General features: G+C 47.7%; 1 protein-coding gene across 1 annotated transcript; it reads right to left on the bottom strand.

The window, feature by feature from the left end:
• Positions 1-2,745: 2,745 nt before the first annotated feature.
• On the bottom strand, positions 2,746-19,600 carry LOC141470984 (DEP domain-containing mTOR-interacting protein-like). Its single transcript, XM_074157329.1, is given in 11 exon segments — positions 2,746-3,030; positions 4,219-4,323; positions 6,083-6,153; positions 6,482-6,622; positions 7,020-7,205; positions 7,828-8,006; positions 9,254-9,377; positions 11,556-11,734; positions 18,948-19,075; positions 19,077-19,480; positions 19,483-19,600. Coding segments are annotated over 11 exon segments (1,761 nt in total). The 3' UTR covers positions 2,746-2,904.
• Between the last annotated feature and the right edge of the window lie 255 nt (positions 19,601-19,855).

Genomic DNA, 19,855 nt, shown 5'->3' with positions numbered 1-19,855 from the left:
GAACGAGCCACAGACCTCCATGGAGCAGCACGACTTTCCCTGGAGTCAGCCGGGAGGTGCGACGAATCCAGCTACATTCTTAAATCGTGGGAGAAGCAGCCCTTGGCGCCTCGTCTGGTCCTCGGCGTGATGAGAGATTTCGATTCCCAGACGTCAGGAGGGATGAGGAAGGGGAGGGAGAGCAGGGGGAGAGGGACAGTGATCCCCCCACACACAACCCAGAGCGCTGCTTGGACCCTAAGCACAGCTAAATAAAACCTGCGTGGAAAGCAAGAGGCTGCTTCTACGAAAAACAGTAAACAGCTTTTAGTGTTTTTGCTAACTAAATACTGAACACATGCCTAGGAAGCTGCACACTGATTTCCTAGAGTGCAGCAACAAGTCCTGGCTCCCGCCCCCTGTCAGACTCCCGGGGATTAAGTCAGCCCACCCCGCTCACATCCCATTAAATGTTTTTGAGAGCCCAGCATTTGCACTGAAGGCAAGTTGCGTTGCATTTGTTTAAGGAAATTAAGCACATCTGTAAGTTTTGCAAGGCCAGAGGTTGAATCATGAACTGGAGCTCAACAATGCTGCAGACTCCCCAGCTGTAGGATGCAGCCCTGACCTCCACCGGCATGTGGTCCCCAGCCCCAGGAGCGCCTGGGAGAGCCGCCTAGCTCCGCGCCAGAACTTCTTCGGATTTTGTCCTCATTGCCAGGAATGGAAAAACTGACAGTGGCATTTCTCATTGCAAATGGAGGCCAGATTTTCAGCTGCGACTCCGGGGACTGTCAGCATCAGTCTCCCATTGCAACAGAGCAACCCACGGGAAACTGGCAATTGCCATTCTATAGGAAACACGGGCACCTTTGAAAGTGTCAAGTCAGATAGAAAATAAAATAAAATCAGAGTTCTTAAGTATTTGCACACTCTAAAGAAACGTTTGGTAGCTCATTGCCATTTTGCTTTATAATCTAGTAAGTATTTAAAAGCATCACAACATACAGGTCAAAGGATAACACCAAAAGGAATCGCTTAAATCTTGTTAAGACAAAACACGGAGCATTTGGTAGCCTGCAGAGAGAGAGTTGTCACTGCCCTACATGTAAATACCGCAAATCACCTCTTCTGTAATTCCTACTCGATTTTAGTAGTTGCTCAGTTTTGCTACAGTTTACTTTGAAACTAGGAGGAGGTGAGAACGGAAAGAGCACAGCTCTTCTGCACCTCACTTTCGGGAAACTCAGACACAGCTAAAATTCGTGCTCTGTTTATGTCAGAAAAATCTGGAGCTTCTTCCAATGCTTATGTTCAGGTTGTTGCTTTCTGTCCTACCTTTCCCAAGGTGCCTACAAAATGCCGTGGTCTCTTGGCTTTGACTTTAGTTCAAGTCCAACACTGGATTAAACCTTGGGGCCACCACAGATACCCAAAATTCCCCTGAGCAGCAACACAAGCCAGAATTTAAAAAAGCAAAAAGGCAGACGGGTGCTACTTTGCTTGTGCACTGAATGGCTAGAAATAACAACTGTGAGTGTATTGACAAATGGCTTAAACGATTGTCTGGTTTCACTTAGGGGCTGGAAGGACCCCAGTGGATTATCAATGCAAAAATCTTGCTTGGACCATGTTCCAGGAACGCTCTGCTCCAAGGAGTCCTATGGCCTCTGCACCAGCGCTGGGAGAGCGCATATCCCTTTAGACCAAGGAAAAAAAAGGCAGCCAGCAGTAATGCAATACCTAACATACAGCTGACACCAGATTTTCCAAGAAAGTCAGCTCCCATTTTAACTTTAACACAAATCAAAATGACTATTTTTTTTTGGTCTGAGGTTGGGTTTTTTTTAAGACTTGGTTAGTGGCCAAAAGAGCTTCACTGAGGGACCTGCCCTAAGCAGGAGGGCTGGAAATCATCCTGCTGTGTGCACAGTACTGCCGGCTGATCACAGGCAGGATGCTCTGTGAACTGGAAAGCTAAAAAAAACTCCCTAGTTTTTTGTCCTTACCTGTTATTCTATATTTAGTTCACTTTCAGGGTGGTTTGCACATGAATATTCTGCATCACTTGCAAATCCTGGGATTTGGAGCAGCAGGGTCCGGGGGGGGATGGATTTTCGTGGCTTTCACTCATTTCTCTTCCCTCCCAGAGTCAAACTCAGACAATGACACATTTCCTTTTGGGCAGACACTGTTTAGGGTCTCTCCTTTCCCCCCACTGCCTCCTGTCACTAGGTTGGTGGCAGCCTATGACATTTGGGACCTCTGCCTGGCTCCGCCCTGAGGTGAAGCTGGTTAAAGAATTTAAGCATTTTTGGGGTGTGGAGGCACAAAAAGCGCAATGATGGAAGTCTCACCTTTTCAAGAAACTCAGCTGGGAAGAGCAGCCAGTCTTGGCTGTGAGCACGGCAAAGCCAAGAGAGTAGCTGGAGCCTTAGACTTTCTTTACACAGAAGCGTACATCACTGTAGTCATTGCCTTATTTTCTTGACAGAGTCGATGGCACGGCTTATCGGGCCATCTGGAAAGCACATCGTGTTCTCGGCAGATTGCACAGACAACTCAAAGGAGCTCAGATGAACTCACACACTTGGTATCAAACTTATTGCTGCTCACCAGCTTGTACCACCTGCCCTGCAGCTTGGTTGGGTCAACGGCTTGTTGTAAGGCTTGGTTTCACGATGTGCTGAACTCACTCTCCCACTGCCATTAAAAAGGAGCTGCAAGAGCCTCTCAAGAGCCAAATATTTCAAACAACATCAAAATCCGAGACCTGTCCATTAGAGTGTATTTATTTGAAAATATATTAAAATGCCTGGCTAACATTTCACAGTGAATGGTCCAGTTTGGTCCCTCCCCATGGTCCATCCTTGCTTAGCGGAGCCTCCTGCCTTTCCAAAGAGCAGTGGGACGAGACGCCTTCGCTTATTCAATGGCTTCCATGACCTCCATCACGAGAGTTCGTGGTCCTGTCATGATGAGGCTGCTGATGGTCTGATAGTCCAGGTGCAAAACATACATTCCATTCACTGAGAAAACAAACTGGCACACCTGCAAGGAGAGGAAGGGCAGGTGACCTTCAGCCCATGTCTTCATGGCAACTTCTGCACCTGACTGACTAGAGCCAGAGGCTGCAATGCAAATAACCTGCTGCAAAATCCTGCAAACCCACAAGCATTACCACTCCATAAACTACACTGATAATCATTGTGCTGCGATCACTATATCATTAAAAAAAAAAAAAAGGGACCAAAGGGATTTAGACTGTGAGCTAACAGAGGAAAAAAGACTCATTTATGAGCAGTGGTTCGTTTCACAGATGGAAATGAAGCACAATATTAACATCCAGCAATTTAGTAGCAAATGAGATTAGGTAAAGAGAAATTAACTGGGTTCTTGAGTAAATGAAACAAATTCATCTGTCCCCTTCCAATCCCGCCCGAAGCAAACAAGGAGTCACACTCTGCCTCTGAAGAATCCCATTATTTCAAATATCCCTGTGACTTGTATCAAATTGTAGAAATTATTCCCTCGCTGCTGGGTTTTCTATAGGGAATTGTGAAACCCAGCATTTCTTTCATTCAAGCCTAAAACCCTACACACAAAACCCATACGGGCCTGGGTCTAAAATGAGTTTCAAGACCTCAGCTCATTTTACCTGGACTGGAAATACTGGGATTTATTTGATGAATCACATTAAGGCATCAGTCTAAGGTTATTCAGCTGTCATGTACATGGAAAATGGTTCCGTTTTCCGCAGAACTACATTGTTAATAGTAGAGAAACACAAAACGTGTTACATCTCAGTAGCTGAGAGAGCAGAAGATTCAGGATAAAGCTCTGCTACTTCCCACCTTCACTGTGGTTATATACAGTTACTGGAGCTGGACTGGGAATTCTCTGCTTTGTTTTTAGCAACTCAAGCCATTTCAACAGCTCCAAAGTCCACAACAGAGACAGCTCAGTTTTGACAGAGTTTTTCCAGTTTTAGCTGCCCACAGCCCCTTGTGCTGCCCTCAAAAAAGACAAATCTGCTGCCGTGTGGTGGCACATGGGGCACTTTTCCTGCGGAGAGCATCCTTCCCCCATCCCTCACAGCACTGCCAGAGCTCCAGCACTGACTCCATCGGACTGATCTCCACTGTGGGATGTGGGATTATCACAGAGAATGTGTTCAGCCTGAAAAGACCAAACAGGACAAGTCCTGCCTCCTGTTAAGACACCACAAGCAAGAATTACCTTCATCCCTGCAGCAGCAGCAGGTCCTCCTGGGTCCACTGCCTGGATGTGGCAAGGTCTTCCTCCTCGGACCACAAATCCCCAGCCCACCGCATCCCCCACAATCTACAAGCAGAAGAAAAAAGTTTAAAAACCAAGGAATGGGCTAGATAGAGAAGCTGCAACAGCTCCTAGTGAGATGGAGAGCTCTGCTCATGATCCTAATCTATCAAGGATGGGAGAGAAAGGGTTGTGCACCAACTGCTAGCCACAAAGAGTGGCTACCGAGAAGAGGGAGACTCCCTTTTTACAAGGGGTCACATGGAAAAGACATGGGGTGAGGGGTACAAGTTACTCCTGGGGAGATTTGAGAACAACCAGCCATTGAAATAATCTCCGCAGGGAAGTGGTGGATTCCCCAACATTTGACACTTCAAGATTCAGCTGGACAAGGTGCTGGGCCATCTTGTCTAGACCATGCTTTTGCCAAGAAAGGTTGGACCAGATGATCCTTGAGGTCCTTCAAACCTGGTATTCTATTATTCTGTGGAGTGAGACGCAGAACCACAGGTTAATTGGTCTCTGCAAAGCTGCTTTCTGATTAATATTCCCTGCCAGAAAACGCAGAAGAGTGCAGCACAGGCAGCGCGAAGTTGAAGCGCAAGGCATGCACCAACAGCGTGTGGAGAACATTTCTAGAGCACGTACACGGTGCCTTTTCCTTGGCACAGGAGAGCATTTCCAGGGTGGAAGTAGCCACTCTTAATTTTTTCCCCTCTGATCTCAACCTGTCAGAGGAGTTTGCTGCAATACTGTGGCCATCTGATGTGACTAAAAGAGAAAAGGAATTCCCGACGGACTTTGCACATCACCCATATAAATAAATAAGAGCAACTGCACAGCTAAGCAGAAGGAAATGAGCCATGAAAGGCCCAGGCTGGCAGAGTTGAAGGGCAGGGCAAGAGCATTCAGGAGGAGAATGAACGGCATGTCCTCATACATGCCACGCTAATCACCCGCTTGATTTTTCTCCCTCCTTCCCACCAATTTCTACAGCACAGTTAATTTGGGAACCTGATCCACAGCTCCCCTGGAACCCCACTTGTGTCAAACCAGTACAGAAAGACAGCCCTCGCGCTTCCTAAACTGGCCACTGTGGGATTCCCCCTTTCAAAGGTGGGCAGGAAAGGGCTGAGAAGTTTTACACAAAAGTAAACAAATACGATAGAATCCGCAGGGCAGGAACCGCCTTGGAACGTTCACACCCAGCACCCACCAGCCCTGCCTTGACCGGTCCTACAGCTTTGGAAATAATTAGACAACCAAAAGCCCAAAGCTCAGATTGTCTGCAGCATCCTGGAGATTTTGCAGTGTGCTTATTTTGGCCGTGAAAAAAGCCCATCATAAGAAAGGCAAGAGTGGCCCCCGGATGCTCCCCGTTGAGTGCTGCTCCATCAGATGCTGATGGATCATCTCAACATATCTGACAGCAGGAACCTGAAAGCTGCATAAAGCCGTGCATAAAGGTGACAACTGCGTGACAGGGGATGCGTGTCAAAGTCTCAGCTGTCACAAGACTTGACCGATTCTATAGTTTGCCTGGAGCTGAATGAAACCTAAATGGGAGTTTTCCTCCCCAGGAAACATTCTCTTTCCTGATCTATCCCTTAAATATACATCAAACTATAGCAGAGGCTGTGCCCATTTTCACCCACAAGTATCTGCAGAGACTGACCCACTGAGAGGCACCAAGAGCTGTGATGATGTGACATCCAATCAAAGTTTCAACACACACGGGTCAGAGCAGCAGATGGAAAGCTATCAGAGGGCAGTCAGAGCACTCAGCACCATGGGGTTGGCAATGCCATTCGCTGTGGTCACTTACAGTTAGCGTTTTCTTCATGTAGGGGGCCCCAGGGGACAGGAGCTCTTCATTTGTGACAGGTCTCTTTAACACTAGAGCAGAAGGTGACAAATCCTATCAGAATCAAGGGGTTTGTACAGCGAGTGTGTAACGAGGCAGCTTGGGGTTTACTATGGGTTGGACAACAGATGTTGGAACCAGCCACAGCTACTGCACACAGAAATCTTTGCATCCCTCTCAATGTTTTTCAAAACACTTGCACAACTTTTCAAATCAAGACTCAGAGGTGAGGTTGACTCTCTCCTCTTGCAAGTCACCAAGGTGACAGTGAAGGGGTTGGGAGCTGAGGCTTGAGCTGCCCCGTGCCCTGAAGGAATAGATGTATCTTGTGCCACCACAGGGCAATGCAGAAGCCCAGACCTGATTTGGGGTTGCACTCGGCCACAGGAGGGAACACCAACGTAGGAGCAGGGCTGAAGTAGGGGTTGGAGTTTCCAGCGAGAGAAGTGATGCTGCTCCTTCGAACCGCTGAGACAATTTTGATCTCCTTGTTGGTCTGGACTGAAAGAGGCAGAAATAAGAGTTACCCAAGTAAGGAATAGACTAGTTTAAAATACCAAACTTCCCCATCAGCCTGACACACACACCCCCTGAAAGGTAAGCATATGCTGAAGACGGCATTTAAGCCATTTCTTGAGAAAGAATAAAACTAGCTTCAAACAAGGACCATGAGCTGAGTTGATAGTAAATTGAGTTATTTTTCTGGGATGGGGAGCTCTGATAGAGAGGCTGCAACTGCATCACAACATGCACCACAAACCACTGGGATGGGTGATCGCTTCATTACAGTGCCTGGAGGAACATCCTACGCTCTGCTGGAGCAACACCCTCAGCTCTGGAATACTCTGGTAATAGAATCCTTGCTTGCACACCCCTCCACAAATACATCCACAGTTACCAGAGAGAAAGCTGGTGTTGCTGGGGTCTGGGTTGAGCTTTCGAAGGCAGAAGGGGCTGTCTGGGCTCTCGGACAGGGCACGAGAAGAGTTCTCATTGAGTAACTCTGTGAGACGACGCCTCCGGCGAAAGTTGATCCAGAATTGGTAGAGGACATCGCTGTCAAAGAAGTGGTGCCTATTGGAGACTAGGAGAGAACAGGGGAGGGAGGAGAGGATGAGGGGGTGTGAAAAACATGAAGGAAATATACTGAGGGCCCCAGGTGAATTGCTTTTAATGACCCTATGTTCTATTGCAGTTTTTCTGACTGTTTGAGAAGGCTACCTGCGGGGAATGAAGAACAGCAGGGCCACCTCCCCAAAAGATCCCACCTCCCAGGGGTGCACCACCAAGTCACAGCCCTCTAACCTGCCCCAAGACATTCAGAAGGACTCCCCGCCTTCTGAATCAAAAGTTTAATTCCTGCAGAGGGTTATGATCTCCAGCCAAGTGAGGCTGAACATTACACCCTCACAACCCAGCCCTCAAAAGCCAGGGGTGGATCCCAGTCCTGCGGCTGGAGGCTTTGAAGAACTGAAGAGCAATAGCTCAGATTTCAACTCAAAGCTTTTGTGGGTGGTGGAAGATTGCTCCGATTTCAAAGGTCACCAGCTCCAAACATAGAACTAAAAGGCCCCTTTGCCATCTCCAAGTGGGCACTTGACCAGCACTTGTTGCACGGCATGAATGGGGATTTGTTCCTAGCACAGCCTTGACAGCTATGCTCATCTCTTGCTCTCCATCCCGGCTCCAGCCGGACCCTCACTCACCATGCTGAATGATCCCATGTTCCAGCAGCGCCCGTCCCAGCTCCACTGCTTCCTTTCGGTTCTCCGCTTCTCCCTCCTGAACCAGCCAGTCGATCATCTCACAGCCCAGGAAAGTCCTCTGGTACTTCACCGAGTTCTCCTCTCTGACCTTCAGAATTGACTCTTCCACGGTCACCAGCCTGGCACAGAGGTGGGACAGTCCCCCGTGATGCCTTGCTGTCCCACGCAGGAGCTGCAGCCGGGCAAAGCAAGGCCAAGAAAAGCAGGCAAAGCGTTACAGCCCAAACATCGTTGCCTGGGAGCAGCGGGAAGGGAGGGAGAAACACAGAGCTGGAGCCAGGCAGATTTGTAAATCTTCATCACAGCAGAGGAAGCAGCTCCAGCAAAACCAGTTCAGCTGCGACCTCAGCTAACAATCGCAGGGGAAAGCCAAGCAAGCAACCCAGTGCGTGCAACAAATGGCAGATAGCCCGAATTGATGGAGAAAGTGTGTTTCAGTGAACACATATTCGCTTTGCAGCGTATGCGAGAGCTAAATCCAGTGTCTCCACGAGAGGGTGCAGTGGGCTCAGCCGTGAGAGGCGCTGGATGCTCCCCTGGTCCCACGGCCACCACTGCTGAGCAAAAGCAAGAGTACCAGGGATGCGGGTCTGCCAGAGGGTCCCTGAGACAGCCAAAATCACCACCCGCCTGGCTGAAGGACTTCTCCCTCAGCACCAGTTTGTGAATCTGATTGTCAGGGCACGAGGATGGAGAAGGTGTGAAAAGGCTGCTAAAAGAAACAGGTCCAGAGGGTGGTTTGTGCTTAAACCCGGTGTAATAAAATGACTCAAGAGGTGACTGGGAAGATGACTTGGATTTAGAACCAGAAACCATCAACACAAAGAAAACTAAACTCTTGGAGGTGGAAGGAGTTTTCTTTACTGCCTGAGAAGATGTTTTTCCCACTACAGATTTTGCAAATATGTTCAGTGAGGTGCAGAAATCCAGGTCCACGAGGGCCCTGAACTCCTGTACACTGCTGACCCTGGTGGGACATAAGTCCTAATAGTGCTGGTTGAAGAAGCTCACCCAAGGAGGCTGGGGGTGTGCTGGGAATGGCCACTGGATGTGCCCATCCCAGGAATGCTCAAACTGCAGACTGGATCCTGTACTGATTCCAGAAACTGCACTTCGGTTGGAGTCCTTGAAAACATCCGTAAGTTCAGACTACAGCTCCTGTCCCAGCCCCAAAGAGGCCAGTTGTCCTGCAGCTGTGACAGAGCTCAGAAAACAGCATTTCCCAGTGCAGGGGACAGAGAAGGAAGAGAAAAGCCAGCTGTAGCCATGGGTCCCGCCGTAGAGCATCACCAGCAAGCACAGCCAGCAGAGCGCACTCCCAGCATCCCTTCCTGAGGGTTGTTTTGCAGGAAAAGGACTCACGTACTTCTCATAAAGACTCTGCCCTCTCATGAACACCTTCACGTCCTTGGTGAGAGGGAAGGTCCCGTCATCCTTGCGGAAGCGGTAGAGCAGCTTGGCGTCCTTGTAGTCCGAGTGCTCGTCGCAGACTGAAAGGAGTTGAGAGCAGGGATGTCAGTGCTGCGGGTGTCCGTCCGTCCGTCCGTGAGGGACAGACAGAGCTGCAGCCTCAGCAGGGTGTTACCTCTGGGTTAAAAGCTATAGGGGCTGCATGCAATGTCCTTCATTATGTCCTTGATACCATGTGGCAACCAGCATCCGAGCCTTCGGTCCCCAAATTAGGCGCTAACAAATGCCTGCAGCCCATGCTGGTGGGAGAGGCCAGTCCCACTGAAGAGACCTCGGAAAAACTTCAGTCTGAGTTGAAGTTTTGATCCAGACTCTAAATCCAGACTACATTTTGATCCAGACTCTAAAATATTCATTAGAGCAAACTGATAAGTTTTTTGGTTTGGATTTGGGGTTTTTTGGTGATTTTTTTTTTTTTTTTTGGCGGGGGGCGGGGACAGGGATGTTCTTATTTGGTTTTATTTTTATTTTAAATTTTGATGGTTTGGTTTAGACTAAAGGAAAACAAACAGACCTGTCTCTTTTCTTAGAAAGCCACTGCCACATATAAGTAGATTTGGAGGAGAGGAGGGAAAAAAACCCCACACTGCATCCAAAGCCCCATAAAAATCACCTCTGTCCCTATCAAAAATACTCACAAGCTAAAACATATAATGACACCAACTTTTCTGCACCATTTTTGTGCCAACCCTGCCCAATTCATTTGAATGGCAAACTGACCTCAAGAGAGAAATTTTTCTTCAAAGCTAGGTACATACAACTGGAATAATCACATCTATTCGAAAAGCCTCAATTTCACCTTGGGGATGAGCATGCTGTCTGCAAATGCATGGCTGTTAAGTGCATGCAACATTTAACAGGTAAATATTTGGGATACAGCTCTGAGGTAAACTTGCCTGCAAGAGATTCCTAGACTACAGGTCAAAAAAAAAAAAAAAAAAAAAAAAAATCAGCCCAAAAATCACAGTCCAGCTCCTAAATCAGTCAGTCTGCCTTTCTTCAGGTCCACCCATCTGAAGCAAGAAGGAGAAAATTCAGCAATAAAAAATCCAACAAACACAGAGTAAATAATATGCCTGGAAAACAAAGAAAATTAAGTCAAAGGGAAAAAAAAATCCACAAAGATTTCCTCACTAAAGTAACATAATCCACTAGAGTGAAAATCAAAAGATGCAAGATATTCCTTGTGAAAATTTTAACACTTGTTCATTCTTCAGAGCAGACCGGCAAAACTTCATTCCCCTTTTGGTGAAGGCTAAAAATGCTAAAAACTGTCAGATTATCCGGAGTTCATCACCCCTCCTGAGCAGTTGCCTTGGTGGGAAACCAGGATGCTAAAAAGCCCATGGCTCATCAAGCAAGAAAGTTGTTTTAAAAGGTGAAGGTTTCCATCCTAACAACTCCAGGGAGCAAGGATTGGGATGTCATTGCAACCGGGAATTGAACATAAAACCTCTCAGGACTGCGCCCCCAGAAAACCAAAGCACTTTTGCTATTTGAAGACCACTTTCAATGTTTCCAGCATGTAATGGAATAACAGCTCAAACCACATCGGGCCATTAAGAGGCAGCACAGACAATGATCTTCATGAGATAATTACCATCTTCTGGATCCCAGTGGAGAAGAGGGCAAACAGTTTAGACAGCCAATTGCAAAGCACTTAGCACAGGGCTGTGGTTCGCAGGCAGCCCCCTTTCCATAGGACTAACAAAAATTAACCATCGTAAGGCAAGTTCGAAAGTCAACATCTGCTTCCTGCCAGGAATTGTCACAGAAACAGGAGGGACGTGTCCGCAATAAACCATCAAAGCAGCCCTGGTACCCAGCGCTGCACAGGTTTAATTAACTAATGGATTTATTTGAAACTGTCGGCTGGAGAGATGGAAAAATAATCAGGTTTAAGTGTTAATGGTTAACTGAGAATTCACTGCTTCAGCTTTACGCTTTTGTGATAAAGCGGAGTTTATTTTTATTCAAGACAGCTTAACATAAAGGGCATTAACCTCAGCAAGTAGCAGATGGCGACAGAGTGTTTGCATTGCAGAGGTCCAAGGCAGCTGTTTCTGGACCCTGGAGGAGAGGGGGAAAGAGAGGGCTGGATTTGGTGTGGTTGTCATCTGGTTGTCATCACACGGTGACCAGATAACACAGTCCCCATCCCCAGGGAGACTCAGCGGGGAGCAGAGAAACCCACCCACCGTGATGGATGATGTAGTGGTCCATCAGCTTCTGCATGAGGCGGATGCCCGTCTCTCGGTCCGGCGCTTCTTTGTGGTCGATCAGCCAGTCTGTGAGCTCCTTCGCCACGAAGCAGTTCGGGTACGTTCGGAGGTGATAACGTCGGTCCTTAATGAGCTTCCCATCGTGGAGGCGAAGCCTAGAGAGAAAGACGACTGCTGAGCGTAGCTGGTGTTACAGGGGAATTTGGGTCTAATAGCCCAGTGGCTGCCCAGCCTGGAGAAACCACTGATGATTTGGGACCTCTGGCACGCACTAAGCCAGTGACTTAGAAATTCAACCGGCCCTCTTGGCTTTGTGAGGCTGCATCAGTCAATCCTAAGGAGCCCCCCCTTCAGCATCCCCTTCTCTCCTCCTCTCACTACACAGCAATAATTGCTTACTCTGAACCATACGTGTTTTTTTATTCTGAATGAGCCTGTAAAAATACACAGCAGCTAATTGAGGCTTGTGAAGAAGGGCCAAAACTCAGAAAAAAAAAAAAATAATAATGGTACATATATTTGTCATCTTGGCACAATTCTGTGTCTAGTTCTCCTTCCCCATAACCATGAAAGCAGGAACGTAGCTGCCCCCAGGACAAAGTCTTAGTCACAGCCCAGGGTGGGAGCAGTAATGGTAGGACTTGTTTTTTCTGCATGTGTCTAAGGGATTAGTGCCAGGTGGATCCCATGTGCTACCTACTAACCCATGGACTACTAACCCACAGCGACCATGCACAGCAGTCCGGACATTTTCTGGCTTGAACTGGGATAGACTGGGATAGAGTTTACCAGAACAACAAGCGTCCTGTCCTGAAAACCCTGGGGTTGTGGCTAGTCCGTGACTTCAACGGAAAGATATATATGAGCGAAGGTTACTCAGGTGAGTACGGCTTTGACTTTTAAGAGGACCTTAGCAACTGAGCAAGCCACAAGGCACAGAGATCTTATGTGTTCAAGCCAAAGCCAACCAAGCTTGGCAGGAGATCTGTCCAGGAGCCAAACTTTTGCCCTGCAGTCACGACTGTTCCCAAAAATACTAACCCTGGAAAATGCCCAGTGCATGCAGCAGACTCAGAGGGGAGATGTTTAATTAATATCTCCTCTGTAATTCCAGGATGTTGCTGGGTTCAAATTATTCATTTCAATTCACAGGTTTGCCCCAGGCCAATATATTCTACAAAGGTATTAATCACTGCAGCTTTTCTTAATTTAATGCCCCACGTTCTTTTGTTCTTTTTGAAGAAGTTATGTGCACACCACATCATGTTGGACAAGAGTTTCAGGCACCTTATGAAAAGTTTTAAATAACCTAAAAATCTGTCGGATAATAATGGATTATCCTCTATCGTAGGATTTACAAATGGTAGGGTCTTGAAAGTCTTAAGTTAAAAACTTCTGTTGAATGAATATTTAGCAATTGATTGATGTAATTAATGCTCAGGCTACTATGAGTCAAAATAACAATGTATTTTCAGACCTTCCAGGCAACTAAAAAACTAACCCAAGGATTCATGCAGAACCAGCTCCTGGTCTTGCCTTTGAGTGGCCTCTCTCAAGTACTGAAGTCTATCTTCCTAGTAAAGAGAGTAAAATACTGAATATTTATTCCCACAAGCAGTCATTTCACATATGGATTTTACCTGAGCAGAACAGTCCACCCTACAACAAACAGCTGCCTGCTATTTTTAGAGTTTTTAGCTTTTTCCTTTATTTCACGGTCCACTGTCAAAATACAATCAGACCCAGAAAGCAGCAACTGCAAACGGAGAGATCCCCACATCCCTCTGCCAGAAGAGAAGACAAGCACTCATTTTTTATACACTTTCTTTCCTTCATAATCAGCAAGTGGGATGCCACTTCAGACGCATGTTTGGTAGAGATAAGAAATGTTTTACCAAGAGTACTCCACTGCTATCAAGAGTCTGCAGGAGTCTATAAAGACTATAAATATATACACACACATATATATATACATACATACACACACACATATATCTTTACCCCCAATAACATATAGATCATAATTTCATAAAGCCTGAATAGAAACTGGTTGGGAAAATATTATTTCCCATACAGGTCTTTTTTTATCATGTTTCAGAATACTTCAGACAATGCACAAATCTTGGGGGAATGAAAAGAAAAGAAAAGAAATTATTTTCAGCAAGCAATACTACTAAAACCTAGGATTGAAAAAAAAAAATTAAAATTTGAAATACATTTATTCTGAAACTATTCTATCGGGAACAATTGCCAGGATTGGAATTAAGTGGTTTTTAAGCACCTCTGGAGCAGCAGCGTCATGGACATTCTCAGGCTGGTTTAAGTTTGAGATAAGACCCAGGGCAGCGGAAGATGCAGAGCTCGAGTGTCCTTGTGGTCTTTTCACTTTCCTCTTGTTTACTGTTTCCCATCAACTACCCGGAGACAAATGCTGTCCTTCAGGCACAGAAGGACGTAGCACCAACTGCATCTTCGAACGGCTCTGCTGACACCCTCTATAAACCAGTCCATGTAGGATGTTCAAAACCAGAGCCAGTGAAACTATGAGTGGTTTATAATCATGATTCCAGATTAAAAAAATTGTAAAGAAGGATGTGTAATGCAATATTATGAGTTTTCTAGATGCCAAAACCTGCCCCATGTACATTACTTCTTCAAAAGGAAAGAAAAAAAAAAATAAAAGCAGAATAATGCAAGGATAAAATGCTTGCTGGAACACGAGAATCAGCTCTCGTGAAACACCCCTCACTTGGCAGTCAGAGCACTGATTTCACATGAATTTGCTTTGGGTAGGCTGCGTTGGGTAACCAAATTGTTTCTTTCTCAAGGTCACTACAAAGACATCATTATTCATCCTGCGTAACCTTGTTGAAAGGGAGATCCGCAGCAGTGTAAACAGCAGAGAAAAAAAGAAAAACCAGAACATAAACCTCTAGGGAACCGAGAGTTTAAGTCACTTCAGCTGTCACAAGCAGGACTTCCCTGCGCCTCCAGCAGACCAGCGTTTTCCCAGCAGCGTTACGGATGTCCACGGCTGGAGAGCAACCCAACAGTTCCTCTCTTTACTTCTGCGTACTCAAATTTCACGCAGTTTCAGAACAGAGTCTGAATCGGGGCATTTGCCAAAGCAAAGGGCTGTCTCATATTGGAAAAGTTGCTACTTTTACTATATCATTGTTACACAGGCAGAGAAACCCCTGAAGTGGTAGCTGTTCTGCACCAAGAACTCACACGTGCCTGCACGGAGTGGGAACATCTCCCTGGGGCACTCTCCATCACCTCCTACCCACGCGAACAGACCTTGAGCATCTCAAATGCCAAGGTGGATCTTTCAAGGATATTAACTCTGGTTCACATTCCCACAACAGTTAAGTTCAGACTAATGGCCCCGGAAAAATGCGTCACCCAAAGGATCTTCTCCTTTCCTATCTTTACAGAAAAAACAACAACAACAAAAAAAAACCACCAAACAAAAAACATCACTAAAAAAACCACAACTCCCAATAAACAAAGAACTAAATGCTCAGTTAAAAGCAGCAACTGAAAGAGGGGAGATGGAGATGAAATGTGGGGAAGAACTTCTTTGCTGTGAGGGTGGTGAGACCCTGGCCCAGGTTGCCCAGAGAAGCTGTGGCTGCCCCATCCCTGGAGGGGTTCAAGGCCAGGCTGGATGGGGCTTTGAGCAACCTGGTCTGGTGGGAGGTGTCCCTGCCCAGGGCAGCGGGGTTGGAACTCGATGATCTTTAAAGTCCCTTTCAATCTAAACCATTCTATAATTCTATTCCTTTTCCTCTCACTTTTTCTGCCCAAGACATAAATCTACCAAGTACATTTTACATTTAAGAGTGATTAATGCAGTTTAACAGAGTTATTAGAGAATATGTTGTTCACTTACCATGAGGAATACCCAGAAGAGATTGCACAAGGGCTTGCCTACACTTGAGAAACTCAGATTACAGCAGGGTGTGAATTCAAAGCACGGTGGCTGTTCCAGAATATCTCTGTGCAGATAAGGCACTTGTTGCAATTAAAAATGACTAATTGGGCTTCTTTTACAGAATGCCACCCAGGAACACGCAACGCCCAGTGAAACTACTGTGATTTTCATGCAAGTTTATATGCCTGAAACAGAAAGACTGACAGCAGGAGATGTGAGGATCGAGCCTGAGACAGCCGCGTTCCTCAAACCCAAGACCAGAATATCAGTGGAAATTATCTTCGTCTTTTTGATGGGGAGAGACACAAGACACAAAATTCCTCTTCCCCTTCCATCAACCAGAAAGCAACATCCCCGTGGAAGCGCAGGGACCCTGGCAGATGGACAGCCCAAAGCACAGCGGCCACTCTCCCCTTAGTTTATTTAGGATCTGTTTTGTTCCCAGGAAACCCCAAATGAAGCATTTCCTCACCCCTCGCTTCTGCTGCTATTTCTGGCTGGGAAACACATCCTGACACTGAACAGACTCATCCCTCCGGCCAAACCAAACTCAGAGGGATTTGCAAACTTGCTGAGAAGCCAAAGAACTGTAAAGATGGAGCAAAGGTTTGTTTGATTAAATACAATAGTGGGGGGGAAGGGCAGTAGGTGGAGAACAGGGGAAAAACAAATGTTTGAGATTTTATGTAGATATAACAGCATTATTTGCTATTCACAGAGTCAGGGCAGACGGGCAGCCCACAAGCCTCCTTTATGTGCTGCTTTATTCCTTACCTGGGGAAAAGCAGGGGAGAACGATGCGGACATTTATCCCTGACCCATCTGCCGTTGCCTGAGACATCATCCAGCCTCTCTGCCTCAGTTTCCCCATTGCTACTTATTGGGCAGCCGGGTCCCAGGGAGATTCATATCGCTAACCCCTTACCTGCCAGGCCACAGGATCCCCAAAATACAAGAGAAAGACTCAAGCACTCAGCGTGCTCTGCTCAGCATCACTCCAGCCTCCTTTCAGCCAGATGAGCTGCAGGGGATGGAGGAGCTCAGCGGCAGGTTGGTGTCCATCTCTTCACCCTCCTGCCCGGGTTTTATACCCTGTGCTGGGAGCCAGCAGCTCCTCCCAGCCTTTCTGCACTGGGAACAGGCTCCTGCCCAGACCGGAGAGAAGGATGTGACTGCTCTGTGCCAAGCCACCAGCAAAAGGACCCACCTCTCCATCACTGTGAGTGCTGGGGTCCTTCCTTAGCCTTTAGACCCATCACCCACAAAACACAGCTCCTCTCCACGCAACAAAGATCTCCAGCCTCTCAAGAGCAGGTGAGGGGCAGGGAGCAGCCAGGGCTGCCCAAAGGCAGATCGGGTCACTCCCTGCGCTGCCGTGTTGACAAAACAGCACGTGTCTCCCAGAATCCCAGTTTTAGCACACGCCAGCCTCCGAGGAGAGAGCTCTCACCTCGTCTCTCCGCTCCTTCGTGCTTCCCACCCCTCCTGTCACCCCTTCCAGCAGAGACGACCTGCATCAGGCTCACCCTGGGGCAGCAAACTGAACCAGAGCAAGCAGTTCAAGATTGCAACCTGCTGCGATGGGCTTGGTCTGAAAACTCTCAGATTTCAGAAGCTCCAAGGCACCGCAGCTACGGTTGGAGAAAAGATGGGTGGCCCAAAAACTACATACATTTTGGGTTTTCTGTTCAATTTTAGTCACAGTTTATTCAACACAGTCACACTAATGGAAAGATATTCCCTCGCTGCACAAACCTTGCCTCCCTTCAGGCTTTCAGCATCCTTTTTAAAGGCTCAGGTACATTCACGTTGACAATAAGAAGTGAAGTTTCCAGACAAATGTTGGGAGGAAAAAAATGAGTTGGTATTATTGGATTCCAGAAGAGTGTAACATTTGTACTATGCCGTTACCTCGCTTATAAGTAGCAGCATACGGCGTAGCAGAAGAGCTCAGTTCACAAACAGATTTATTACATCCCCTCCTCCTCCTTCCAATCACAATCACCAAATGGTCCAGGATCTGAGATGCTCCTGTCCTGCAAAAGGCGTGAGGAAGCCGCATCGTTCCCTTCGCACGCGCGCTGATCACAGCTTTAACACACGGCTTGATTATTTTATTTCCTTTCCGAACACCTGACTCTCCCCCGCCTCCTTTGGCCCAGGCTATTTTAAACCTCAGTCACTCCAGACGAGTAAAATACTGGAAATATAAATATGAATAAGCCTGTCCTGCCCACGGGATGGAAAAAGTCAGAACTTTACATCTCTTGCCCTGAGTTATTGAAATGAGGCAAGTCATTCAGGTCAGCTGCTGCTTTTCCCTATAAGAGAGTTAAGCTCATTTTCAAAGCTTCACTGCAAACACTGCAAAGGCAGAAAGGTTACTGCAGCCTCCACCCCCAACTGCAGCTCTCCCAGTCACTACCCAAGGAAAAAGTTTAATTTCTGGAGCTAGGACAGTAATATTTGTGAAAGAGAATAGGCTGGAAGTGTGGCTAACCATCACTGCGTATTTAAAATCCAGCCACTTTGGACACTGGCTGTGTTTTCAAAATGTGGCCCTAACCCTTAGTTGGAAGTTATCAGTCCTTGATAAAGTATAAATAATAAAGCTAAAGCTAACATGACTCACTGAGAATGGACAACACAGTGACACAGAGCTAATTTTAGGAATCTGATGCTAGCAAACTTGGGCTCTTTACATTACTCAAGGGTATATTTCCTATTTCCCACCCACATTTCAAAACAAAACAGAACGGCTCCAGATACAAAGAAGCAAACTCTGCTCAAGAGCTAAAATATCCTCCAGCCGCATGCTGAGAAGCAAGGGGAGGGGGGGGTTCTGACCTCAGATACACAGAGAATATGTTTTCTCAGCCCCACAGGTTTTCTTGCATAGGAGAATATATTTCTATCTTCCTAAGAAAAAAAAATAATCTCAGAAGTTGCTGAAGAACTGGGACTACAGACCAGCAGAAGTTCCCAAAAGTGACTTTGAAGTGAGGGAAGACCCTCCGTGCTGCTGTGCAAACCAATTCAGGTGCACGGCACCCACGGGGTGACCTCCCAAATCACCCCCAAAAGTCCAAATGCCCCCAGAGGCAGAGCTGCCCCCAGGGAGCAGGGACCTTGGGAAGGCTGCTCAGTGTCACCACATCAGGCTCTGGGCTTAGGGGAGGATGCACCTAAAGCCACCTGCCAGTCCCCTGACACCTGGAGGTGGAGGGCAGGAGATGCCCAGAGAGGAGCAGCAGGACAAGGAAACCCAGGGAAGGACCTGGTTCGCCACTGGTGGTGGGTGAAGGAAGGACCAGTAGATAGCAGGGAGGGGAGACGCCAGCACATGGGGGGAAAGCACTTGCTCAAGGAGAAAGCTTTGAACCTCCTGCTAACGGGGTACAGCCCAGAGGAGGGGCCCCATCACCTCCTACCTCAGTTGCTCTCCAGCAATCATCACCTCTGCCCTGTAGTGCTGCTCCGTGGCTTTCTTCTTCAGGCTGTTGCTCAGGCTCTCCATGCCGGGCTGGATGCGGGCGGAGGTGAGGAGATGCTCCCGGGGGCAGCGGGGAGCTCCGGGGGACCCGCACACCCCATGGGATGTGGGTTGAGAAGATGCTGGCCCCCAGCGCGGTCCCCAGCCCGGCTAGCGAGGTGCAGGTAGGCAGCCTGGAGTTGCTGGCTCCAGCTCCCCGCCTCTCCTTCCCTCTCCGGAGGAGGAGCCAGCTGCAATGTGATGCTGGCTTTGCTGGTTTCTCACCCGCTGGGCTCCAGCCAGGCTTCAGCTGAGATCTGGGAAGGTGGCAGCTCGGGGACAGCATCCTCCCTGCTCGCTCTGTGTAGGTGACTCCAGCAGGCTCCCGGCAGACACAAGCTGTAGGATGAGTGGTTTGATAAGACGGACAAAGCAATTCCTTCCTTATGCCATAACTTCCCTGTGAAGGGTTCGAGATGTGCCATTCCCCACGTGGCTCACTCCCAGCCTCTTCCCTGAGGGTTTTCCACCTCTCCCCAGCGTGGGCTGCATCCAAAGCCATGGCCAACACTCGCTAAAAGTGGGAGCAGAGCAGGTTGAGCCCTTCCTCATCGCAGCAGCCATCACAGAGGTTGGGCAGAGAAGCACAGGCTGTAATTAGCAAGAGCTGGCACTGATGAGTCTGGGACTCTGCTGGTGCCAAGCTGTTTGCCTGGATGGTGCTGCAGCCTTTACAATCTACCTGCAGGTGCCGATACCTGCCCCAGCTCCTACCAGTCATTTCCACTATTTGAGACCTTTTCTGCAGGCCAGAGCTGACCTGAGAGCGATAGTGCCTGGCAAAGAAACAGGCAGAGGAAACTGGGA

The sequence above is a fragment of the Numenius arquata genome, chromosome 12 (assembly GCF_964106895.1).
Source record: "Numenius arquata chromosome 12, bNumArq3.hap1.1, whole genome shotgun sequence".
In the NCBI taxonomy this organism is placed as follows: domain Eukaryota; kingdom Metazoa; phylum Chordata; class Aves; order Charadriiformes; family Scolopacidae; genus Numenius; species Numenius arquata.
The sequence above is the reverse complement of the archived record's forward strand: the minus strand, read 5'-3'. Positions and strand labels throughout refer to the sequence as shown.